Consider the following 23277-nt stretch of genomic DNA (forward strand, 5'->3'; position numbering starts at 1 on the left):
AATTTTATTAATCAAGATTCTATCCATTAAGACATTTACATTATACTGTTGTACTGTATGCATCACTAACCATATGCCATCCCTAAACAGTAGGAGTTCAGCCATTCACTTCATTCATTAAAATCCACAGAGCCTATTATTCTGTTTACAGTCTAATAGATATTCACTGACACTATTCAGGCCTCTGATTCAATTTGCCTAAATCCCAGCTGCAGAGTAATCCTGATGGAGATTAACTTAATTTATCACCAATTTCTTCTCAGAACCATCAACTGTTGGTGTTTCTTTATAAAAGTGGTGGTTCTCTTTTTTCCTGAAACCAGCACTCCTAGCAGGAAAACTGATCTGTATTTGATTTTTAAAATGGTAAGTTGGTGGGCTTTTTTGTTTTTTTTTTTAAAGAGAGACAAGTTGTGCTTTGCATGTAGAACATCCTCACTTGCAGGGCATTTGCTGCATTATTTGTCATTTAAAAAACTCCACGAGGGCTGCGTTTTGCAAATGAAAATACTGATTTTCATCAAACTGAGTTGCTTTCCTTTAACCACGTATTTGGTTGATTCAGGTAGAACACAGATTGTCAGACTCCATCACCTGCTACAGCACAATACAAAGGAATCACACTGGATATTTTTTCTAGATAAAGTGATGACAATTAAGAGCATGCTTAATGGACCAGATGGTTTTCTTCTGGCTTTTAAATGTTCCCAATTGGGAACATATTTCCTATCAACTTACAGCCGTGTCCAAGGTGTTCACTTTCAAAGCAAAACTGATAGCGTTCATTTACATAAATGGTACAATAACCATTCTCATTTCAAAGCTGTCCCTGTAACCTAATAAAGTGATCTTTGGACAAACTAACAGTAGCACAGTTTTTTAAATTATGTGGATTTCTTCTGTGCAGTAATCTCTAGTTCTCTGATTTAATGGAGGCTAGTCCATTCCTAACTTAAAAGACTAAGCATTTTTAGCCACTGCATTTAATATCTTCTGATGCAGATATGGCTGATGAATGTGCAAGTCCTCTTGCTGGTGGGAAAGTTCAACTGTCCACTCCTACCAGGGATGAACAAATCAAACAGTAAATCTGATGAATACTATAAAGAATAGCTGTGTTCAAAGAGACAAATATTGGCCATATATCATCAGGCAGTACTAGGTACCCATCCTGTATCATATCTAGGCAACCATTATTGACCTGTGTTCTTTTCATATCCTGGACCCAGCAATGAAGGAAGTGGAAGAGGATCACTGTCCAGGTCGCCCATGCCTCAGGTATTGGGAGGCAAAGAAACATCACCAGGAGAAAGGTACCATTGAGAATGTGTAGAGTTTTCTCTCCTTCCCCATTGCTCCTGGAGAATTTTGATGTTGCTGACAAGGATTTCTCTTTCTTCCTCCTTCTCCAGGAGACTGGTTCCCTGAGTGCGAGGGTCCATGAACTGGAGTGTGGGTGTGTGTTGCTTTTTTCCCAGGCAGGGAGATCACCAAATAGGCCCAGAACATTTTCCAAATATCAGGAATCTCCCCAATACAACCAGCCACTTAGTCACTAATTCCCAATTCCTACAATCTCAGATCCTTTTCTGCATTTTCATCTTCACTCATGTGAGTCATTCTTATGGGAAGCTTTTCTCTGTATTTTAGTCAATAGGAAAATGTTTGAATTTTTCATATTGTCCCTCTGAAGAAAACTATAGCAAATGAGTAAAACTCAGCACACAGAGACTTGGACCTCACCACAATATAGTCATGAAGAATCTATTCTAACATTCCATAACATTTATTACTGAATTACCAGGCAGGGGCCTAATTAAAGCAATGGGTGGTGTATTATGCACTTGTCACCCCTAACTTCTTTGTTATCAGTCTTTGATACAGTCCCTGATCCAAAAGCTTACAATCTAAACCAAATATAGAAAATGCAGCATCTATAAAGTGATATATATGTTGAAAGTCCAAACTAAGTGCTGTCATTTATATCATCTAAATAATGGGCAATAGGTGTTACGAGTGCATAATATGCCACCCATTCCTTTAATTAGACTCCTGCCAGGTAATTCAGAAGCAAATGCGAGGGAATGTTAAACCTTTTCTTCATGGATATACTGTAGTGAGGTCCAAGTCTATGTGTGCTCTGTTTGGGTAATTTGCTATAGGTTGCTTCTGAGGTACAGTATGAAAAATGCAAACATTTTCCTATTGGCTAAAACACAATTAAGGCTTCATATAAGAATGACTCACATGAGTGGAGATGAAAGAAGAAAAGATGGCTGATTTGCATACAAGAAGAGAGCATAAAGTGCAGCATGGCAAAAAACGAAGATGGAAGTGGAAAAGGAATACAAATGGGATTGTCAGAGATGGGCTTGAGAGGAAATGCAAGAGAAGAGAAGAGATGTAGGCAGGTATAGAGATGTGGAGTGAATTAAAAGCAAAGACAAGAAGCTTTAAGTTGCAAAATATGAGAGGAAGCAAGTGTAGGTATTTCAAAGAAGGCAGTGAGGTCAAAGTGCATGAAGAGTATTATTTTGTGGTGACATTTTGCATATATTGAATGGAGGTGAGATGAGAGGCAGGGAGGCTATGTAGGAGACTGCTTCGGGGCAAGTATTTTAGCGGTGGGGATGAAGAAGATGAGTTTTAGAGATGTGTTGCAGGAAGAAGCAACGGGACTTGGTGATACAGTTGGGGCAGAGGGAAAGACATGTTAATATGATACACAAGAGATTTAGATGAAACTAAGAGAGAAGATAAGCTCACAAAGAGAACTAAGGAGGGAGTAGACAGAAAGAATGAGAACTGAAAAGAGAAACCGGGGAGACACCATTATAGAGCAGGTAGGGATTTATCAAGGAACAGGTGTAAAGGTAGGAGAAATAAGCAGAGAAGAGGGTGATTGACTGTGTTAAAGTGGCAGATTGAGAAGGATGAGAACTGAAACAAAGCCCTTGCAATAAGGGTTTATAGAGAGAAAGTAAGATATAGAAGAGACATGGGGGACGAAGGGAGGGGTAAACACACACAATTTTGCCATAGAAGTAGGATTGTTTAGAATGTTTGAAAATAGACTTGAAGAAAGGGAAAGAATGAATCTGTATTATATTGTGCTTTTACTAGAGGCATCTTGCAGGGCGAGAGGAGGAATAAACACAAGTAAGAGAAGACAAAGGCTGTAGGTTGGAGGGAGAAAGAAGCAAATGAATCAAATGTGTGGGGGAGAGCGGGGGGGAGAGCTGAGGGTGAATAGAAGAAGCAAACAGAAGAAAGGGGAAAATTAAAAGGAGAAGAATAAGGTGGCTGAAATGTAAAGATGGAGAATAGGCGGATGGACTGGAGGTCCTGAAAGGATCGTATGATGGGAGGAGTGTTGTGGCTCAGGAAGAGAAAGTAAGTAATAATAAAGGAGAGAAAGAGAAAGATGGTGATGAGAAAAAGGAATAAACAGATCAAGAGATTAATGACAGAGACGGTGTGTGGTGTTTGCATTAATAAAAATAAATTATTTTAAGGAGTGACCAAATTAGTACGCTAAAATGATGGTCCAGAGTAAGACATCAAACAAAGAGGTTAAATTGAAGAAACGAGAGGTAACTGCAATTGGATGAGTCATTCATATGGAGACAAGTATCCCATGACAAGAGTTAAGTATTGAGACAAGAGGGTGGGCCAAACACCAAAGTAAAAAAATGAAGAGAAGGGAAAATTGACAGCCATCTGAAGAGAATAGAAGAGACAGTGCAAACTTCAAAAAAAAGCGGCAGTGTGGGAAGGAGCGCACTGCTTCTGCTTCATTGTGCTAACTCAATTTTCTTACAGTACGAGACTGTAAAAGGTATGTTACACAATTTACCTGATACAGTCTATAACTTCACTGAAACTTGTGAAAGATTTTCAGCTATACCTTTTACTGTGGTGCACTGTGGATAAAATTTGGTTTCAGAAGACTTTTCTTTCACAAATATTTAGTAACTAGCTAATTAAAGCAGTCTACCAAGGTCTTCTGTGTTCACCAATATTTGACTTACAGACACATCTTCATTTCCATGCAATTTATCTACAAAAAGGGACAGGTGCAGCAGATTAACAGTATTCAGCAAAAAAAATATTTGAAATATGAATACACATTCTTTTATTGAGGTGAGGTTTAAATGACTATGTACTTGAAAACTGAATTCTTTTACATTACAAGGGAACTAGGTAAATGTTAATGAATACTCATGGTTCTGTGGTTACAAAGTGGCAGCCTTCACCAGTGAGTACAATATAGAAGTAGCTGGTTTTCTGTTACAGAGTAAGCTAACTACCTCATCCTGAATCTGCCACTTATGAAAGAAGAAAAGCTTCTACTTTCCCATTTTCTATTTTTGCAGCAACTGTTGACTCTTGAGGGATGGAATCGTACCCTAGTCTTCATTTGCTACAATTAAATTTAATTTCTATTTCCCAATTAACTTGTGCAAAAGGTGATTAGAAAATAAAAGTCTCTTTAAGTAACTGGAGTCATGTAAGAGATTCTATAGCAGTGGTGGGCAACCTGCGGCCTCTTGGCCGCACGTGGCCCATCAGGGTAATCTGCTGATGGGCCGCGAGACAGTTTGTTAACATTGACCATCCACAGGCATGGCTTCCCGCAGTTCCCATGGCCATGGTTTGCTGTTTATGGCCAATGGGAGCTGCAGGAAGTAGCGACCAGCAAGTCCCTGAGGCCTGCGCCGCTTCCCGCAGCTCCCCTTGGCCAGGAACAGTGAACCACAGCCACTGGGAGGTGTGGGTGGCTGTGCCTGCAAATGGTCAATGCAAACAAACTGTTTTGCAGCCCACCAGTGGATTACCCTGTCAGGCCACCCACTACTGTTCTATAGAGAAAAGGGGAACATGAAACAAGCTCTTAAGCCTGATTCTGCTCTCCCGTTAGTTTTATACCAGTGAAATTCCATTGTCTTCAATGAAGTTACTCCAGAATTACACCATAAGTGAAAACAGACTCCAATATCCTGGGATACACGTAGAGAGAAATTAGAAATGGATAGGTTAGAGCTAATGCAGATGTTCCTTAATTTTAGCCAGAACTCTTGGGTGAATACCATTTGGTCCTGGTGACTTAGTATTGTTCAATTTATCAATTTGTTCTAGATATCTCATTTCACATTTACAAAAACCATCACAGAAATGTGTGCGCGTAAGCAGCAGACTTGGTGCTCTATTCTAGCTAAAGATTGTGAATTTCTTTTTTTAATGCATGAAAGATGTAAATTCACAATTCTAGACTAGGGCTGTCAAATGATTACAAAAATAATCACAATTAATCATGAGATTAAAAATATAGCTGTGATTAATGGCAGTTTTAATTGCAGTGTTAAAGCATAATAGAATACCAATTTAAATGTATTATAAATATTCTTGGATGTTTTGCTACATTTTCAAATGTATTGATTTCAATTACAACACAGAATACAAAGTGTACAGTGCTCACTTTATATTATTTTTGATTACAAATATTTGCACTGTAAAAAAGATAAACAAAAGAAATGGTATTTTTCAATTCACTTCATACAAGTACTGTAGTGCAATCTCTTTATCGTGAAAGTGCAACTTACAAATATAGAATTTTTTATTTTTTTTTACATAACTGCACTCAAAAACAAAACAACGTAAAACTTTACAGCCTACAAGTCGACACATGAAGGGGTATGAGACTGTTTAGCATATCTGGCACATTGCAACGTCAGCTTGCAATGCCGGCTACAACAGTGCCATGCAAACGCCAGTTCTCACTTTCAAGTGACACTGTAAACAAGAAGCAGGCAGCATTATCTCCTGCGAATGTAAACAAGCTTGTTTGTCTTAGCGATTTGCTGAACAAAAAGTAGGACTGAGTGAACTGAAAAATACTTTTCACTTTTATAAGGTGAACTGAAAAATACTATTTCTTTTGTTTATCTTTTTACAGTGCAAACATTTGTAATCAAAATAATAATAGAAAGTGAGCACGGTACACTTTGTATTCTATGTTGTACTTGAAATCAATATATTTGAAAATGCGGAAATATATCCAAAAATAAAATAATAAATTTAAACTTGTATTCTGTTATTGTTTAACAGTGCAATTAAAACTGAAATCAATCGTAACTATTTTTTTAATGTAGTTAATTTTTTTTGCATTAATTGCATGCATTAACTGTGATTAATTGACAGCCCGATTCTAGACCCATTTGAAATAGAACCACCAGGGCATTTTTTCTCTTGGATAGACAGCACAGGCAGTCATAGACAAAAGTTGGCCTTACAACTAGTGGGAGCTTATACTGAGAGCTGATGACTTGGCTGTCATTGATTTCCTCCCACTCTGGACCTGCTGACACGCCAAAGGATGGTGCCCAAAAGACCACTTGCATAGCTTGTGCTTGTGGTGGTGTCTGGTCAAATGATCAAAAGAGAAACAAAATTCCAACCTTCACAAATGTTATGAATTCTTCCACTTTGTCATTGGCCAGCAGCATTTTCTTCTGCACTACTTCCAGTGCCTGCCCACTTTGCTTTGCCAAGCCATGGAGTTGCTGCGATGCAGTCGTCTCAAGTTCAGTCATGGCACATTCAGCTTCAATCATTTTACCTTCTAGATTGGTAAGCTTGAGATCCTGAAGTACAGAAACATGAAAATAGAACTGGTACTGGGAGACAGCTGTGATGTAATTTTAGTCTAAAAAATACACATCATTAGTTAACATTATGGGACATTCCATTTACAATACATAAAATTCAATTTCACGGGAATCTTTGTACATTATATCCATGTTATAGGGACTGAATTTTCAGTAATAATAAGGTAATATAGCTTCAAGCCAAACTAAATACAATCTTATATAGAGAGATGTTACTATTATTCTGTTTTATATTCTTCTATAAGTATTTTAAAAAATTAAGTTGCTGACCTTGCAACTTTTCATTTTTTAAAAATAAAACTGTGCATGAAAAAGTCAAGGAAAAAGGGGCAATAAAATTGTTCTACATTAACCAGCAACACTCTAATATACCTTTTTCCCCAACTCATCTTTAGCCTTGCGATACATCTGTTCATACTGTGATTTCTCTTTTGTAGCTACATTAAGCCTTTGCTTTAGTGAATCAATTGATGTTTTCTTGTTTGAACAGTCTTCAGTCAATGTCTTTACCTGAAGTAAAACCACAGGCAATTTGATTATTTAGACAGAAAACCTACAAACATGAACCAAAATCACAAGCACACTTATTTTTGTTTTTACTGCATAAACTGGTATTTAGGCTAAAAACTTAGTAGAATTTCCAGCAATCACAATAGGCATTTAATAAGCAGCTGTTACTGACCCACTCATAGATTATTTTATATAAAATGGTTGCATAAAGAGTGAGAGTCTAGACAGGTATGATACGTGAATAAAAAAAGCTCTTAAGTTTACTTGTTGGATTGTAGCTTTTAGACATGTTTCACTAATACAACGAGCTAAGCCATAATTTCAAATCTTTCTAATCACAGGGGGGAAAAAGCATAAAATCAAAACTTAGTTGAGAAAATGGTAATTGTCTACAATGTGATAGCATGCATAGTCTTCTGGATAACTCATTACAACTTTGTTATATATAGGGAGTAGTGATTTAGGCTAAATTGAAATAAAAGAATATTCCTAGAAAATCACTTTACTCTGATGGCAGATTGTATTAATCAACAGTCCTACAGATAATATACAGTATTGGTGAATTTCTCTGATTTTCAATTGAAGATAATGTTATATTTTTCAATTTCATCCTTTACAAATAACAATAGAAATATATGGGCTCTGACCCTGTTGAAGCTGAAAAATGGGATGCTGAAAATGCTCAAAGAGCAATGCATAAGAGCAAAGTGTTACACTGAACTCTAAACTATTTTCTCTAAAAACAAAACCAGGTATTTAGCTTGCTCTTTCCTCACTTTATCCCTCTCTCTCTGGTTGAGGATTCCTTAATGACACCTTCTCGCTGGCATTGGGAGTAAGAGAGCAGCTCTCTCTGGAGCTGACAATGCTTAATGACTGCAAGCACAGACTGCTGTATGAGCCGTGCAGCCAGCACTCGCTTTCTAAGAGAATAAAAGTATGTCTTGCTCGGCAAATTGTTTATTTCTATTTTGGGGTCATACATTGTATAACCTCATAGAGACCCACTAGTCTGCTCTCTTTGTCAGGGATAATGCACTGTATGGATATTATAAAAAGATGTCCTATCATATCTAAGATCTTCCAACTTCCATGAAATGCCTTTAGCTATTTAGGAAAAAACAATAATTTGAATGCTGACCTGTAAGTTTTAATTAATATAGAAACAACATAAGAAGTGATAAAACCTGAATTTTTAATTATTGATAATACTGCACTACAAGCAGGAATTTATATTGTTTAAAATACTAAAAAATTTAACTAAAATAGATGGAAAATATATGTCAATATATTTTGTGTATAGAACTATCTTTGTTTGATCTCCAATGCATTTTATAATGTTGTAAAATGTCACACATTCCTTCAAGGCTACATACAGCAAATATCAACACTGAGTTTTCTATTTATGCTCCTTATTTAGTTACATTTCTTATGTATATCCATTGAATTATGGTGAATTATACAATTAATCAATGCAACCATCATGTACTAAATTCATATAAACCCAAATAGATAGAACTGTAATAAGTTAACGAAATGTATTGTATGTTTAAAATTGTGGTGCTATTTATATAGTTGGTTGGAATAACTTCTGCAAATCAAAAGCAGTTTATTTTTGGTATAAATATTAACAACAAACAAGAGGTACCTTTTTCTCAAAACTTTCTAATGTTTCATTAAAGGTTTTTTCAGTTTCCTGGTTTGCTTTCAGACGAGACCTTAAGTCTTCTATCAAATGTCTTTTCATATTTATGTCCCTTTCCATTCGAGAAACCCTTGAAATAAGGGGGGAAAGTCACAGTACGCACACTATTAAGAAATATAGTTAGAAAATGGTTACTTTAAACAATTAAAATGAATTAATGTACATTAAGTATTTTTCATATAGCTTTTGATTAGTTTACAAAAATGGTGGCATAAATAGTTGCAATTTATTTTATTCCTGAAGCACAGCATAGTATATTTAATCTTTTAACTAACAGTCCTAGTCCTATTAATTCAAAGGTTCCACTTTATTGTGGTTTACAGTGGTTTGTACTGTATTATATTGTATTAAGGTGAAAGCACAACAATAATACTTCAGTGCATATTTATAAAAGAGAAGCAGCTGTTCAGAAAAATATTTAGAAACTTTAATGAATTAAAAAAAAATGTTACTATTATGTGATAGATACTTTCCAATCATTATGTTGGTAGAATTCTTTTTAAAAAGGGAAAAACATTTCCATTTCTGGAACTCAATAATACACTGTAATAAAGGGAAATTGCATCAGTGGGTAGCATCTGAAAAACCACACTGTAATTTCTTTTACAAAACTGCAAAATCTCATAAAATAATTTAGCAGTATTTTAACAGAAACCTCTTGAAAAATCAAACTCACACTTCACGTGACATCTTCGAAATTTTATGATGCAGAAATGTATGCCTCATGCAATGCTTCTCCAGCTAGAGTACAAATTAATATTTTAAATCTAAACATTGAGTATTTTCTGAATATGTTCATCCAGCTAGACTGTTTTTTTCCATATAAAACAAAATGAATGATAGCAGTATGCTGATACATAAAACATTGCTGATATCACAAGAAAACTATAGTACAATATATTCCTTCAATCTATTTTCACATGTGTATTGACACATTAGTGTTATTTGGGTGACTAGGTGGAATACCTCTGACAGAGCAAATGTAGTATGTGTTATATAAAAACAATATAATAAACAGTACCCCCCAATATTTTTAATCTAAATCTACACACAACAGTAGAAGGCTTCTTTATTTTTTTTCTTAAGGCATTAACCACTAGAAAATATATACTATTAAAGTGTTTTTAAATAATCTTTTCTGTTTGAAGTGAGCAAATTGTATCAATAAGGAAAATTATACAGACTCTCTAAAATAAAACATTGGGGATGGTTGGACTGGGTTATTAAAAAAAAAACTTCTGATCAGACATGAAATTCATAAATGTGCAAAGAGGTTCTATTTATATCCTAAATTTAACTGAAGAACAGTAGTACAGCTGCTTTTACACTATGAATCTAGGGGGGAAAAAATCTCAGTAGTATATGTCAAAATCAATATACATGAATTCCAAAGTTAAAATAAATCTTAATCAATTCAAATATAAACAAACACAACTGTCCTTTTGCACTTTTTACAAATAAAAGACTGGATATTTAATGCAGTTTAAGCATCTAAACCTTGACATGTCTCCTAGCCCCAAGGCAAAGAATTACTGTATTTGAAAGACTGCTTTTAGCACTGCTGAGGCATTCATTTAGATTTACATCAAGGATAACTAAGTCCACTCTAGGGTCTGAATTCTGACTTTAGATATTCTTATTACAGTGCAGAAATTGTAGCCAGCTAATCACTCATCAGTTTATACAAAATGTGATCTTAGCGTATACTGTTCTGATTTTCTGAAAAGCCTGAACAGTTTGCAAGATTTATCAAAAAGAGAGAGAGAGAGAGAGAGGTTTCTCTCAGAAAGTCTGGATCTGAAATGATTAATTTTGGAATAATCACATATCTGCCACTGGGTGGCACCAAACACAATAGGTAGAGGAAGAGAACATACTTTTCCTGTAGTTCCCGCATCCTTTCTTCTTTTTCCTGGGCTTCATTTTTCAGAGACTTAATCGTGGTTGAGTGTTTAGTGATTTCGTTATTTGCATTCTAAATTGAAAAAATACTTATTAAAACATAAATAGTATGGATTAAATATTATCTGCGGTATAACCAATAATGAATTTGTTTAAAATAAAAGGGCTTACCGTATAAAAGTTTTTTTGATTAACATTATTAATCAACATTTCATATCTATCAATCTATACAAAAGAACACTCCTATTTTCACATTTATCAGAACTCTTCGCCTTTGAAAATACATTCAAAACTGCTATTTTTTTCACATGACAATAATTATTCTTTATTAATATATGTTCTTCAGGGTACAGATAGGTACTTTGTACCTAACAGGACCACATTTTCCTTTGCATGGGATTGTCAGTAAGAGAGGTAAGTAGGAAGGAAGTAAAACTCTACATGGTTAGTCTTGTGAAGTTTCTTTGAACTGTACCCCTCTACTGGGATGGTTTGGAATATGAGATTTTTGGGACTATGGTTCTTCCCAATCCTTTTGATTTGGGGGGATCTGCAAGAACAAAAAAAAACCAACCGTCCATGATGAGACAAGCAGTCATGCTGCAAGAGTAGCTGTTGCTCCACTGCCCACTGCAGCTGCTAAATAGAAGACATGGAAACAACCATTCCCAGTTGGTCAGATTTCCATATGCAAGTCCCTAGTCTCTGTCGGGGAATGTAGCAGCCCCAAACATCGAGCCACATGTAATTCCAGTGAAGGAGCATTGACTCGGGACAGCAGCAAAGGGGGTTAAGTGCCATCAAGGTGACATTCCCCCTGTTCTATACCATAAGAGGGAGATCTGCACACAGAGGGCCCCCTCTGCATGCAAATCTGCCGGGGATGATCTGGCCCAGGATCAGGTGCAGGTTAATTTAGTGCTCGTCTACACTGCCCTATAGTTTGGACTGTTGGGGGTGTGAATTACAGAACGCACCAAAATCCTGCACCCCTCCCCCTCATGTGGACACTGTGGAGGTGAACTAAAAGGTACCTATTTTGCATTAACGTAGTCTTCTTCAAACAGGGCTATCTTATTGCAAACTAGGTACATTTTAGTTCACACCCACATGGAAGATTTACAGAGCAGCATTTTGGTGAGCACTTTAGTCCAAATTGCCAGGCAGTGTAGACACAGCTTTAAACACCGTCTGCAGAAAGAGAAATAAGAGAATTTAAATAAGTATCCATCTAACTGTAAGTTCAAATAAATGTATATATTAGAGCTCCATAGCTGAAATGAGAGGTATAATTACTGTATGTAACAGTGGGCTATATATTCAAAGCCCCAAGCAAGTGGCATACCCAAAAATTGCATGGGTGGGAAATGTGTGCACAATGCATTTTTGAAGGTTCAGCCATTGTGCTGGGCTTTGGGAATTTACCCATTAAGTCTAAAACTGTGAGCGAATAGATCAGACAGGCAGTAAACAGAGATACTTGAGGAGAATTTCCCTGCTCAGTGCAGGCTTGTAACTCCCATTAACATTAATGGGAGTATTGTACATAGCACCGTGCACCTCAAGGGGAGTATAGGCTCTTGTGTGTGTAGTTAGGTGTAAAGTATTGTTTTTAATACATTGTACAGGCTCTTTTCTGGTGCTACAGAAAATGTTAAATTAGAACAGGAAATGTTGGCTAGTCACTTATTTCAATAATGCTGCTTATCCTTCCCTGCCTGGGAACTTTCTTTTGCCATTAAAAATGTTATCCTAGGAGGTTATATTGATTTTGGTTTAACATTCTTAAAAGAAAGTAAAAATTAAAAGCAGGGTGGTGCTAAAAGCAAAAGCTGTTGAAAAATGTGTCAGTAAGTTTAACCTGAAACTTGATTTTTTTTTTGTAATTAAAAAAAAAAAAAAAAAAAGATGTGCTGGGTGGTAAATACAAACATACTGTAAAACACAGAGAATTATGTATAGTTTTATAACCTTTAAGATGAGATGAATGTAAGTAAAAAATGTTGTGGTGTAGTGAAACTCATTGGGTATTTTACCTGAGTAAGGACTGCGGGATTGATCTTAATGGAAATAAGCTACAGTGATCTATTATATAAAGTGAAAAATGTTAACGTGGTTAAAGTATGCCTAGGATTCCAAAGTTTCTGGATCTGGCATGTCACCTGATCCTGAAAACGTGTGGTTTACACCAGAACATTTTTTAAATGATAAATGGCAGCAGAATGTTACTGAGTTTCCTGACCTATGTGTTGAGCTTGACCTTCATTAGAGCGAAGCATAATACCCAGTTATATGGGTTTACATACCACATGTGAACATGAACACTTATGTGAGAAGTGGGCCTCTTGCACATTCTTAGAATCAAAGACTCACAAAGACGAGCTTGTTAAAACAACTATAAGAGCACTCACGTCCAGAGGGGGATTACCCCTTCCTGGGGAAAGAAACCAGAAGAGGGTGTGTTGGAAGGGGAAGGAAGGAATGAACAAAGCTTTTTTACAGAGGGTTTGGATTGACAGCGTGTGTAAGAAAGAGGGGAGAATTTCATTCCCAAGTACCACTGGCCTAAGGGATCTGCTGAACATTCTCGGACTATGGCTATATCTACATTTCCATGGTAAATTAATCTAAGTTACGCAACTCCAGCTACGTGAATAAGGTAGCAGGATTCGACGTACCTTAGGCCTACTTACTGTGGTGTATACACCATGCTGGGTTGACAGGAGACACTCTCCCGTCGACTTACCTTACTCTTTTCATTCCGGGTGGAGTACCGGAGTCGACCGGAGAATGCTCTACCATCGATTTAGTGGGTCTTCATTAGACCCGCTAAATCGATCTCTGAAGTGTCGAGCTGGCAGTAGTATAGACATAACCTAAGTGTATGCAGACCCTATCTCTTCGCACTTTTTCTGTTACGCTCATACCACCCATTTGACTCATGGGCAGCACAACATCAATGCAGACAAGCTGCAAGGGAATACCAGAAAAGCAATTGTCCCTGGAACCCACTTCAAAGGGATAGAGAAGGCTGACTATCTATATTTTGATTTATCATTAGTAACAGGACATCAACCTGGAAATGCTTGTAAGAGCATGTTTTTTGGATTAATTATATATATATATATATATATATGCACATGCTATCCAAGGGGAGTTAATCACATACATCTACCGTGCCTATTCCAAAATCCCAAAGTCACCACACCATCATATGTCCAAATAATTGTCCTTATTCAGGCAAACTCCCATTGATTTCCATGAGATATTGTGACTCTCACTGGACTTCAACTGGAAGAATAAAAATTGAGTAGAAATAGAGTATCTCAGGATTTGGACAAATAAGTCCACTCCATAAATCCAACAATAGTTATTTGCACTCAATGTGCTCAGCACAGTGTTGTGATATATTTAAAGTTTTTACGCGTCATGTTTTGGGAGGCAACTCACTTTGCTAGTGCATTATGAGAGGCAGCCGCATGTCCAGGAGAAAGAGAGCCCCCAGCACCCGGGTGATGGGCTAGGGAATGACACGCATCAGTAGGAGCAGAGAAAGAGATGCAGCTGCTGAGACACATGGGGGTCAGGGAAAATATACTAATTAAACTGTGACAAGTAGGAGGAATGGTGGATTAAGCCAGATTTCACAGGAGAATTCTGACAGTTGGGTTGTGGCTCCTGACTGAGAGGTGTCACATTGGATATCACAGGAGATGTATAGATTTCAGGAGGGAAGAAGTCTAGAGGCAGGGGATGAAAGTTGGAGGACCACATCAATTGGAAAGTAAGATGGGCCACATATCCAGGAAGAGAGGGAAGGGGCTCAAACTAATGGAACGCTCAGCTGGAGAGAGGGGGTTTATGGCAGAGTAGGGGGTGGTGAGAAGTTTCCAGCAGCCTGACTCCCACTGAAATCAGAACCACAGAATTAGCATTTTGTGCAGCAGGCAAAAGGAATTCTCTGGAACCCTAACCCCCCCCCTCCCCAGCTGAATCCTTGGCCCCTAAATCTCTACTCTAATCCTTACCCTAAATCCTAAAGTTACTGCCTCACCCTTATATCCAAAGTGACTCTGCTCCCCTGCCATAGGGCTCTGTGAGGTCACTTCCTCACCCTGTATCCAGAGCCTATATAATAACAATTAGATTAGTAGAAAACTGGCTTTTCTGGTTTTCCAGTTTTCACCAAAATCAATGGGGTTCAGCCCATTCACACCTAGATAGGCCGTGAAATTTTGGAATTGAATTAATGTGATTTTCAAAAGTTCTCACATACAGACAGAGAAATCCCATCAAGTTGAGCGTAAGGACTCGCTTCGCTTGGCCAATGAAACGTAAGCAAAAGGAGCATCCAACCTTTACCAAAAAAGATTTTGTTTCCTTGAAAATGTTTCTAGCAATACAAACGAGGGAAAAGCAACAGAGAAATGGTCTGACATGGAAACAGAACTGACTCTAGGTATAATGTTATTCAGTATTTTCCATTAGGCATCAATGGATCAAAATAACATTCTTTTGAGTGCTAAATAAGCCATGATAAGTCAGCCATATTGGGGAATGAAAGGAACTGTTTAAGATCCCAAATCTTTAATAGGATGTGTGTGTAGACTTATACATTACGAATAAATATTAGGGTGGTCAATTAATCGCAGTTAACTCATGCGATTAACTCAAAAAAATTAATCGCAATTAAAAAAATTAATTGCAATTTTAATTGCACTGTTAAACAACAGAATATCAATTAAAATTTATTAAATATTTTGGATGTTTTCTACATTTTCAAATATATTGATTTCAATTACAACACAATACAAAATTTACAGAGCTCACTTTATATTATTATTCTTGTTACAAATATTTGCATTATAAAAATGATGAACAAAATAAAGTATTTTTCAATTCACCTCATACAAATACTGTAGTGCAATCTCTATCGTGAAAGTGCAACTTACAATGTAGATTTTTTTTTTTTTTTTACATACTTGCACTCAAATAAAACAATTTAAAACTTTAGAGCCTACAAGTCCACTAGGTCCTACTTCTTGTTCAGGAGATAATGGTGCCCACTTCTTATTTACAACGTCACCAGAAAGTGAGAACAGGCGTTCACATGGCACTTGTGTAGCCAGTATTGCAAGGTATTTACATGCCAGATATGCTAAACATTCATATGCCCCTTTCATGTTTCAGCCACCATTCTAGAGGTCATGCTTCCATGCTGATGACATTCGTTAAAAAAATGATGCGTTAATTAATTTCAGACTGAACTCTTCGGGGGAGAATTGTATGTCTCCAGCTCTGTTTTACGTACATTCTGTCATATATTTCATGTTATAGTAGCCGTGGATGATGACCCAGCACATGTTATTCATTTTAAGAACACTTTCACTGCAGATTTGACAAAACGCAAAGAAGATAGCAATGTGAGATTTCTAAAGATAGCTACAGTACTCGACCCAAGGTTTAAGAATCTGAAGTGCCTTCCAAAATCTGAGAGGGACGAGGTGTGGAACATGCTTTCAGAAGTCTTAGAAGAGCAACACTCCAATGCAGAAATTACAGAACCCGAACCACCAAAAAAGAAAATCAACCTTCTGCTGGTGGCATCTGACTCAGATGATGAAAATGAAGATGCGTCGGGCGCACTGCTTTGGATCGTTATCGAGCAGAACCTATCATCAGCATGTACACATGTCCTCTGGAACGGTGGCTGAAGCATGAAGGGCCATCTGAATCTTTAGCGCATTTGGCACATAAATAACTTGCGATGCTGGCTACAACAGTGCCATACAAATGCCTGTTCTCACTTTCAGGTGATATTGTAAACAAGAAGTGGGCAGCATTATCACCTGCAAATGTAAACAAACTTGTTTGTCTTATTGATTGGCTGAACAAGAAGTAGGACTGAGTGGACTTGTAGGTGCTAAGTTTTACATTGTTTGATATATATTAAAACTAAGGAGTAGAAAAGTAGTACCTCTTTTACTTATCAACTTATCAAGTCCAAAGTTCTGTGTTTTCCCTATAAGAGTCGATAATGGCACTGCAAATGAAAGCTGTAAGGGATACAGATCCCAGCATTATTTTTAGGGTGAATGCTACAGGAGAAATTCTGAACTCAGAATCTAATAGTAAAAAAAAAACCCACCAAAAATGATTTACATATTATTTGTAATCTGTACCTTTATATGTATAATATAAAACATTTATATCATACAACTGAACTTTACACACACAGGACTAAATCCTCAATCAGTTCTTGATGAGTTCTTACTCAAGGAAAACTTCCATTAAAATCAACGAGAGTTTTGCTTGAACTAAATACTTGATAAATACTGAATAAGGTTTTGGCCAACAGATATAATAAATAATAGTAATAATAATACCTTACATGTATGTCGTTTCCTACACTGAAGATCTTGCACTCTAAATGCAGACACTTAATGCTTTGGGGTCTGAGTTTTTCACGTATTTAATTTTACTTTAAAAAAATTAGAACACTTTTAAAGATACATTGAAAACTGATTTAATATCTTTGATACTAGGCTTCCATACAGCTGGTGTCAAATATTTTTATTCAATAGTGCAATATTCTCTGTCTGAAGGACCAAGAAATAACTTTGGTCCAAATATTTTATAGTTTCTACATGGCAAATGGAATATTTTGGCATACTAGGTTCATCAACATGCATGTTTCTTTCTTTGATGAGATGTTGGGCTGGGAGAAAAACAAATGTCCAGCATCCCACAAATGAAGATTACAAGATCTCAGTTTTTCATTTCTTTAAAGCCCCTGCACCCACAGAGGTCATGACCAGTAGGCTTCTGGTTGAAGATGACAATCAAACATAAGGATCAAGTCAAGTCTGCTCCCAGATTAGCTGGAGAGGTTACTACTGAGTCATGAGGTAGTAGTGGATTAAGACTAAATTGGGCTCAGAGCCAATACTCTGAAACACAAGAGCTACCCACAAACCAAAGGTCCCTACCCCTCCAACTTGCTCGCAAGCTTGTAGCAGTCCTAGCTATATGCCTTGCCAATGCTACCCCCTGCTTCTGTCTCCTCTCCAGCAATGGGCTTACCCTCACTGTTCCTTGCCTCCAGATTTTATGGATCCATGGTCCTCAGCCCAAATCTACAGATCCTGCTTTAATCCACCCCTAAATATAAGAACTCCTTTCCCAATCTGAGAGTTGTACCTGTGCCGGAATCTCAGCTTGTGCTCCCCTGGGTAACTAGGACTAACTTTCTTTTAAGAGAAACAGTTTTCAGATTACCAAAAGTTGTATTTCTTTTATCTTGCCATTTCTAACATAAACATATCAGTGTGTGTGTGTGTGTGTGTGCGCGCGCGTGTGTATTTATATATAAAAAACACCTTCCTAAAACAAAACTCTCCACTGCTCAGACTTCTCCCTATGGAGAGAGGCAGAGAGAACAAACAATATGTGACAGATGTTAATCACATCACTTCATGCTCCATGGGAAAGTGCTATACTATGTTTATGAGCATGTTATAAGAGTCTATATAGAGCAGAACAAGATAACCTGAGATTCAAAAATCAGATTATTAACTAGTTATATTTTTTTCTTGTTACCTATTCCTTGCCTATTTTTGTCCCTTACCCATTCATCCAATCCTAGCATGCCCATCACCATGATATCTGGTCATCAACTAAATAATTAAATTGAAATTAATTCTTAAAAATAAACTCTCCCCCCTTCTTCATTATTTGCTAGTCATATATGCCAGGATCTTTTTTTAAATTACTGTGCAACTGTTGGGTTATTTAGTCATTAGCATTATTGTTGTTAACTACCACCAGAAATGCAATAAAAATAAGGGACTAGTTCCCTTTGAAGATAACAGTAATAGTGATTTATAGATAAGAAGACAGAAGGTGTTACATGAGTTACACAACCAGCACACTTCAATCTTACCCTAGTCACTAATGATCAGCTCTTTCTCACACAAAGCCTGAAATCACAATTTCCCTCTAATAACATAGTTCCATTGCACTTTCAACAAGCTTTCATCTTGGCCTGCTTTGTCTGTAAAAGATCCTTTCACTGCAAGATTCACTCATTTGGTTATGTCTACCATCTAATAACAAAGATTATCTGACACTTAAATTCCTAGTTATGGGCTAGCCTATGGCAAATTGTACCTTTTTACATCTTTGAGACCGAGCAAATGAAATAATCCTACAGTAAGAGTTATCCTGTTAGCTGACTAATCTGTTCTCTCACCTTCAGTTTGCAATACAGCTGCTTCATCTCCAAATCTGTGTTCTTTGAAGAAGTAGGTGGTATGACTTCAATTTGGTTAGAAGTCACAGGAGACAGACCCTCTTTCAACCTGGTAGCTTGGGCCAGATGCTCTAATTTTCCTTGTAAATCTTCTCTCTCTCGTTGCAACTCAGCCAGATCGGAGGTCAATGTCTGTTTTCCAAATAAAAGTATAAATAATCACAGTTACATTCAAAAATTATTTGTTTCTGCTTGATCACAAGAGGATGTACATTAGAAAAATAAACAACAGACTCATACATTATCTTTACTCTACATTACATATTAGTTGGCTGAATTCACTGGTCCAGAGAGTAGAAAAATCAAATCTGGCAGTAAAGAGAAGTAACCTAATACAGAAAGTCACACATGAAACCTTACAGTTTGATTGCATATATTGATATTTGTCTCATGACAGGAAACAAAAGTTATAGGAAGCTGTATAGTAACAGTGGTTACTGCTAAAAAAAATGTTTACCCACAGGGCTGTCTGATTCTACAATTATTTCCTGTACTAAGTATCAGGAAATACCAAGCTATCTCAGATATCACCCTGTGGTAAGGATGGCTAAATGTCAATTTTGTTTTAATGGTGACTATTGTAAGCTTACTTGAATGTTCTGTTGACAACTGCTGTAAAACATACATCCTTTTCTTGGCTTTTGTTTTGATATTTGTAGGGCTTGTAGAGGTTAAAGCAAAATGGACCAGCTGCACTAAATATCTTCTGGTTGGCTGGTCTTTACTCATGTTGTGTTATTCCTTCCTTTTCACATATATGCACCATAGCCAGAGAGCCACGTATTCCATAACCTTGACTCTAGGGCTGATGTACTTAACTGGTAAAAGCCAAGCTGGAGCAGGACAGCATAACAGATGTTAGTTGTTTATTCCACTGGGTAGGTCTTACCACCCTATACTGCAGCCAAAATGCTTCTCATTTAGCAACATAAATGTTAAGTTCAATTAGCAGACGAGGCTTGTTAGGGATTTAGTTCAAATAAATAGCATGCAAACTATCTCAGTCTTACAGTGCTTGATTGACAACTGACAAGGCCCATTTAATCAGTGAATTATAATATCACAGTACTAATTAAATATGTAATTTTAGAAATAAATAAAAATATTCTCCTATTCTAAAGAATACACAATTAATGTTATTCTGTGAACAGGGCACCTGGAATAATCTTTATGCCAGTGCTTATCTTTCACCAGTCTGTAGTCAGCAGAAAGCCACCAACCTTTAATGGCATAACAACTTTCTGCTACTTAAGAGGGTAACTACAGTACTATTTTATTATTCCAAACAAGCTTATAATATGGTAGTTTAACATAAGGAACAACTAGACAAAATGATATTGAAATTTCTCAGAGGGAGGAAAAAAAATCTCCTGTGTGAAGAATCCCAATTCGAAATTGGACAAGATACTACAGCTTTTAAATGGCAAATGTGTAGTTGATTACATGTTGATATGTAAAATAATTGGTAAACCTAGGTACAAGCTATTGTTCATATTTCAAAGGATGCTAGTACTGACATTAAAAGCAGAATTCTACATTGTTCAAAGTTATGCGCAAAATAAATGCTCCTTAAAATATGAACACTATACGTACATACACATACTTAAATCACTTGAAGATCTGTGATGAAAAATATATCCAGGAAAAAAAGGAAAAAAAACACGCTTTCATGAACATATTTATGTTAATTACAGACAGTTGGGGAAGTTTGCACATTTTCAATGAGATTAAAAAATATTTATAGATACAACAAAATACAGTCTAATTTTTGAACCCAAATACTGATACCATTTCTGCACTCACATACACTTATTAAAGCCAGTGGGAATTGTGCATATATATCGGAGATCAGGACCACTGCTGGCAAAAGGCTTAATCTTTCCATTTCTTTATGAGTTTGCTGTAATTTCATTACTTAACCACAGACCAACCGTACTAAGGTAACTTTTGACTGGAACTCTTTAATCTGTTATGTTATTCCCACCTCTCAAAACCCACAGGACTTAAAATGAGAACATCATGTGGGTAGAGGATTCAAAGTGAAGGATACTTAAACAAACAAACAAACAAACAACAACAACCCCAACCTAACAACAAAAAACAGCAGCACTTCAGGAAGCTGCAGATGTTAATTTATCCAACATATGCAATGCTGCTGTACCCAGATTGTCATGGTTTGATGTTTCTATTGTAAATTACTCAAAGATAAAAGTGGAAAATGACTATGTTTGTGAGGAACAGATAGCTCTCTGTTTGTGCTGTCTAACATCATGGGGTTTTAGCCTGGGACTCAATGAGATTCCTCACCTCCCCCTCCCCCGCCCAGGACTGACAGTGTAGGCAAAACCATCAGAGCCCAAGTGTCATGGTCACAGTAGTCACAGTCATGAATGTGGTATCAAATAGATTAAAGGAGCAATAAGGGGATGGATCTTCCCAAGACTGGCTGCAAGGCAACAACTTGAATTCTTGACCCTAGTTTTTGGAATTTACTTGAACTAGGAAATAGACACTTTTCCATCTTTAAAACACATTCAAACATTAAATGTAAGAGAGAAACCTGGTATGTGCAGAGGGGAAGAGGGGGAGGGGAGTGTCCAAGGAGCAGACAAGCAGAAAACCTACATTTCCCATTGTGGACAGACAGGGATGTCCCTTGCAATCAGTGACTGCTGAGAGGTATGTCTGCACTACATCCCGGATCAACATTCAGGCAAATGTAGTGCAGTTGTAGCCATGTTGGTTCCAGGAAATTAGAGAGACATGGTGGTGACGTAATATCTTTCATTGGACCAACTTCTGTTGTGAGAGAGACAAGCTTTCGAGCCACACAGACCTGAAGAAGAGCTCTTTGTTACTTACCTTAAGTTCATCACTTTGATTTTTTTTCCCTTCCAGCAATAAGTTTCAGGTTGTTGAGCTGCTGCTGTTTTTTTTAAACACTTTCTTTTTGGCCCTCCTAACATGCAGCCAAATCCTGAGTGACAGACTTGCTCCATGGGAACAAGTCATGGGGCTGAGCAGTGAAATTTTCAATCCCAACTAGACCAGGTGTTTTTAAATTCATGCTGCAGGTGCTACGCCTGTTCATAGTGACCACAGTATGCTGCAGCCCCTAGAAGACGTTTACAGATTCACTGTGCACACACTTATCCTAACCCCCCTGTGCCTGGTATATCCACAGAGCTCTGTTCCATGGTGCACAGAAGAGTAAGTGGTGAAAACGTGGCTTTATTGAAATCAATGGCAAAATTCCCATTTGATTTCAATGGGGCCAGGATTTCACCCAAGATGTCTCTCTGTGCAAGCTCTCCACTACTTGGCCCCCTGCTTGGTAATTCTGCTACGTTTGGCCACTATACAGAGAACTGCACGATTGCACTGTCATTACTTTGCATATGGCAGACTAAATTCCTTGGGACAAGGAACCTCTATGACTGTACAGCCTAACTGAGCTGCTTTAATATCAATATGAAACTGCAACAATAGGCCTCTGCTGTAGGTAACTATTTAGTGTTTGTTGTTGTACTCTTAATACGATGATGTACACAACCTCTAAATTTTATACTCACAATATAGATTGTGTAGAATTTATATCTGCAGTATCAAATTATTTTACAAACTTTTTCACCCTATGTTATAACCTGTTTCGTTAGGATGATTCAACTGTAAATAAATCAGTATATAACAGAGCTCAGACATTTTATAAAGAGCAAATGGTGTTAGATTTAAATAACATTTCTTGCTATTACAAAACCCTCTAATCTTGGCAGCCAAAAGAAATTCAGAGAGTGCAGAGGGAAGACTTTTTCAGAAACTAGGAGCAAACTGACTTCTGGCTTTCTGAGAAATCTTATATTGAGGGTGAGAGGAGATGGGAATTGATTTGTAGATTTATATTGCAGTATATTTTTTAATACTGCATAGCTCTCACATCCAGTTACCTTTTAAAATACAACATTGCTTTGTTTTTCCTGTATTTTTTAAAGCATGCTGTTATTCTCCTGCAATTTTAACTCTATTGTAGAGGAAACTTGTAAGAACAACAGTATTTCGGTCACATACAGTTCTTGTGAATATACAGTTTCAAATAATAACTGCAAAAAAAAAAAAAAAAAAAGTCTATGACTAATACTGTAGTGAATATCTTTATAGTACTTTACAGTACTTCGGTGATATTC

At 36.9% G+C, this 23277-nt stretch overlaps 1 protein-coding gene across 4 annotated transcripts in view; it reads right to left on the reverse strand.

The window, feature by feature from the left end:
* Positions 1-23277, reverse strand: part of CNTLN (centlein) — a 286401-nt gene that overhangs the window by 23187 nt on the left and 239937 nt on the right. For 3 of the 4 annotated variants that reach the window (XM_034773873.1, XM_034773872.1, XM_034773875.1), the window contains 5 exons: positions 19037-19228; positions 10761-10858; positions 8827-8953; positions 7041-7178; positions 6459-6644 (listed from right to left, as the gene is read on the reverse strand). In XM_034773873.1, the coding sequence (XP_034629764.1) occupies positions 6459-6644; positions 7041-7178; positions 8827-8953; positions 10761-10858; positions 19037-19228 (741 nt within the window). Of the gene's footprint in view, positions 1-6458; positions 6645-7040; positions 7179-8826; positions 8988-10760; positions 10859-19036; positions 19229-23277 lie in introns of those variants that run through there. The other variant, XM_034773874.1, reaches the window with a different exon arrangement.

The sequence above is a fragment of the Trachemys scripta genome, chromosome 6 (assembly GCF_013100865.1).
Source record: "Trachemys scripta elegans isolate TJP31775 chromosome 6, CAS_Tse_1.0, whole genome shotgun sequence".
Classification (NCBI taxonomy): domain Eukaryota; kingdom Metazoa; phylum Chordata; order Testudines; family Emydidae; genus Trachemys; species Trachemys scripta.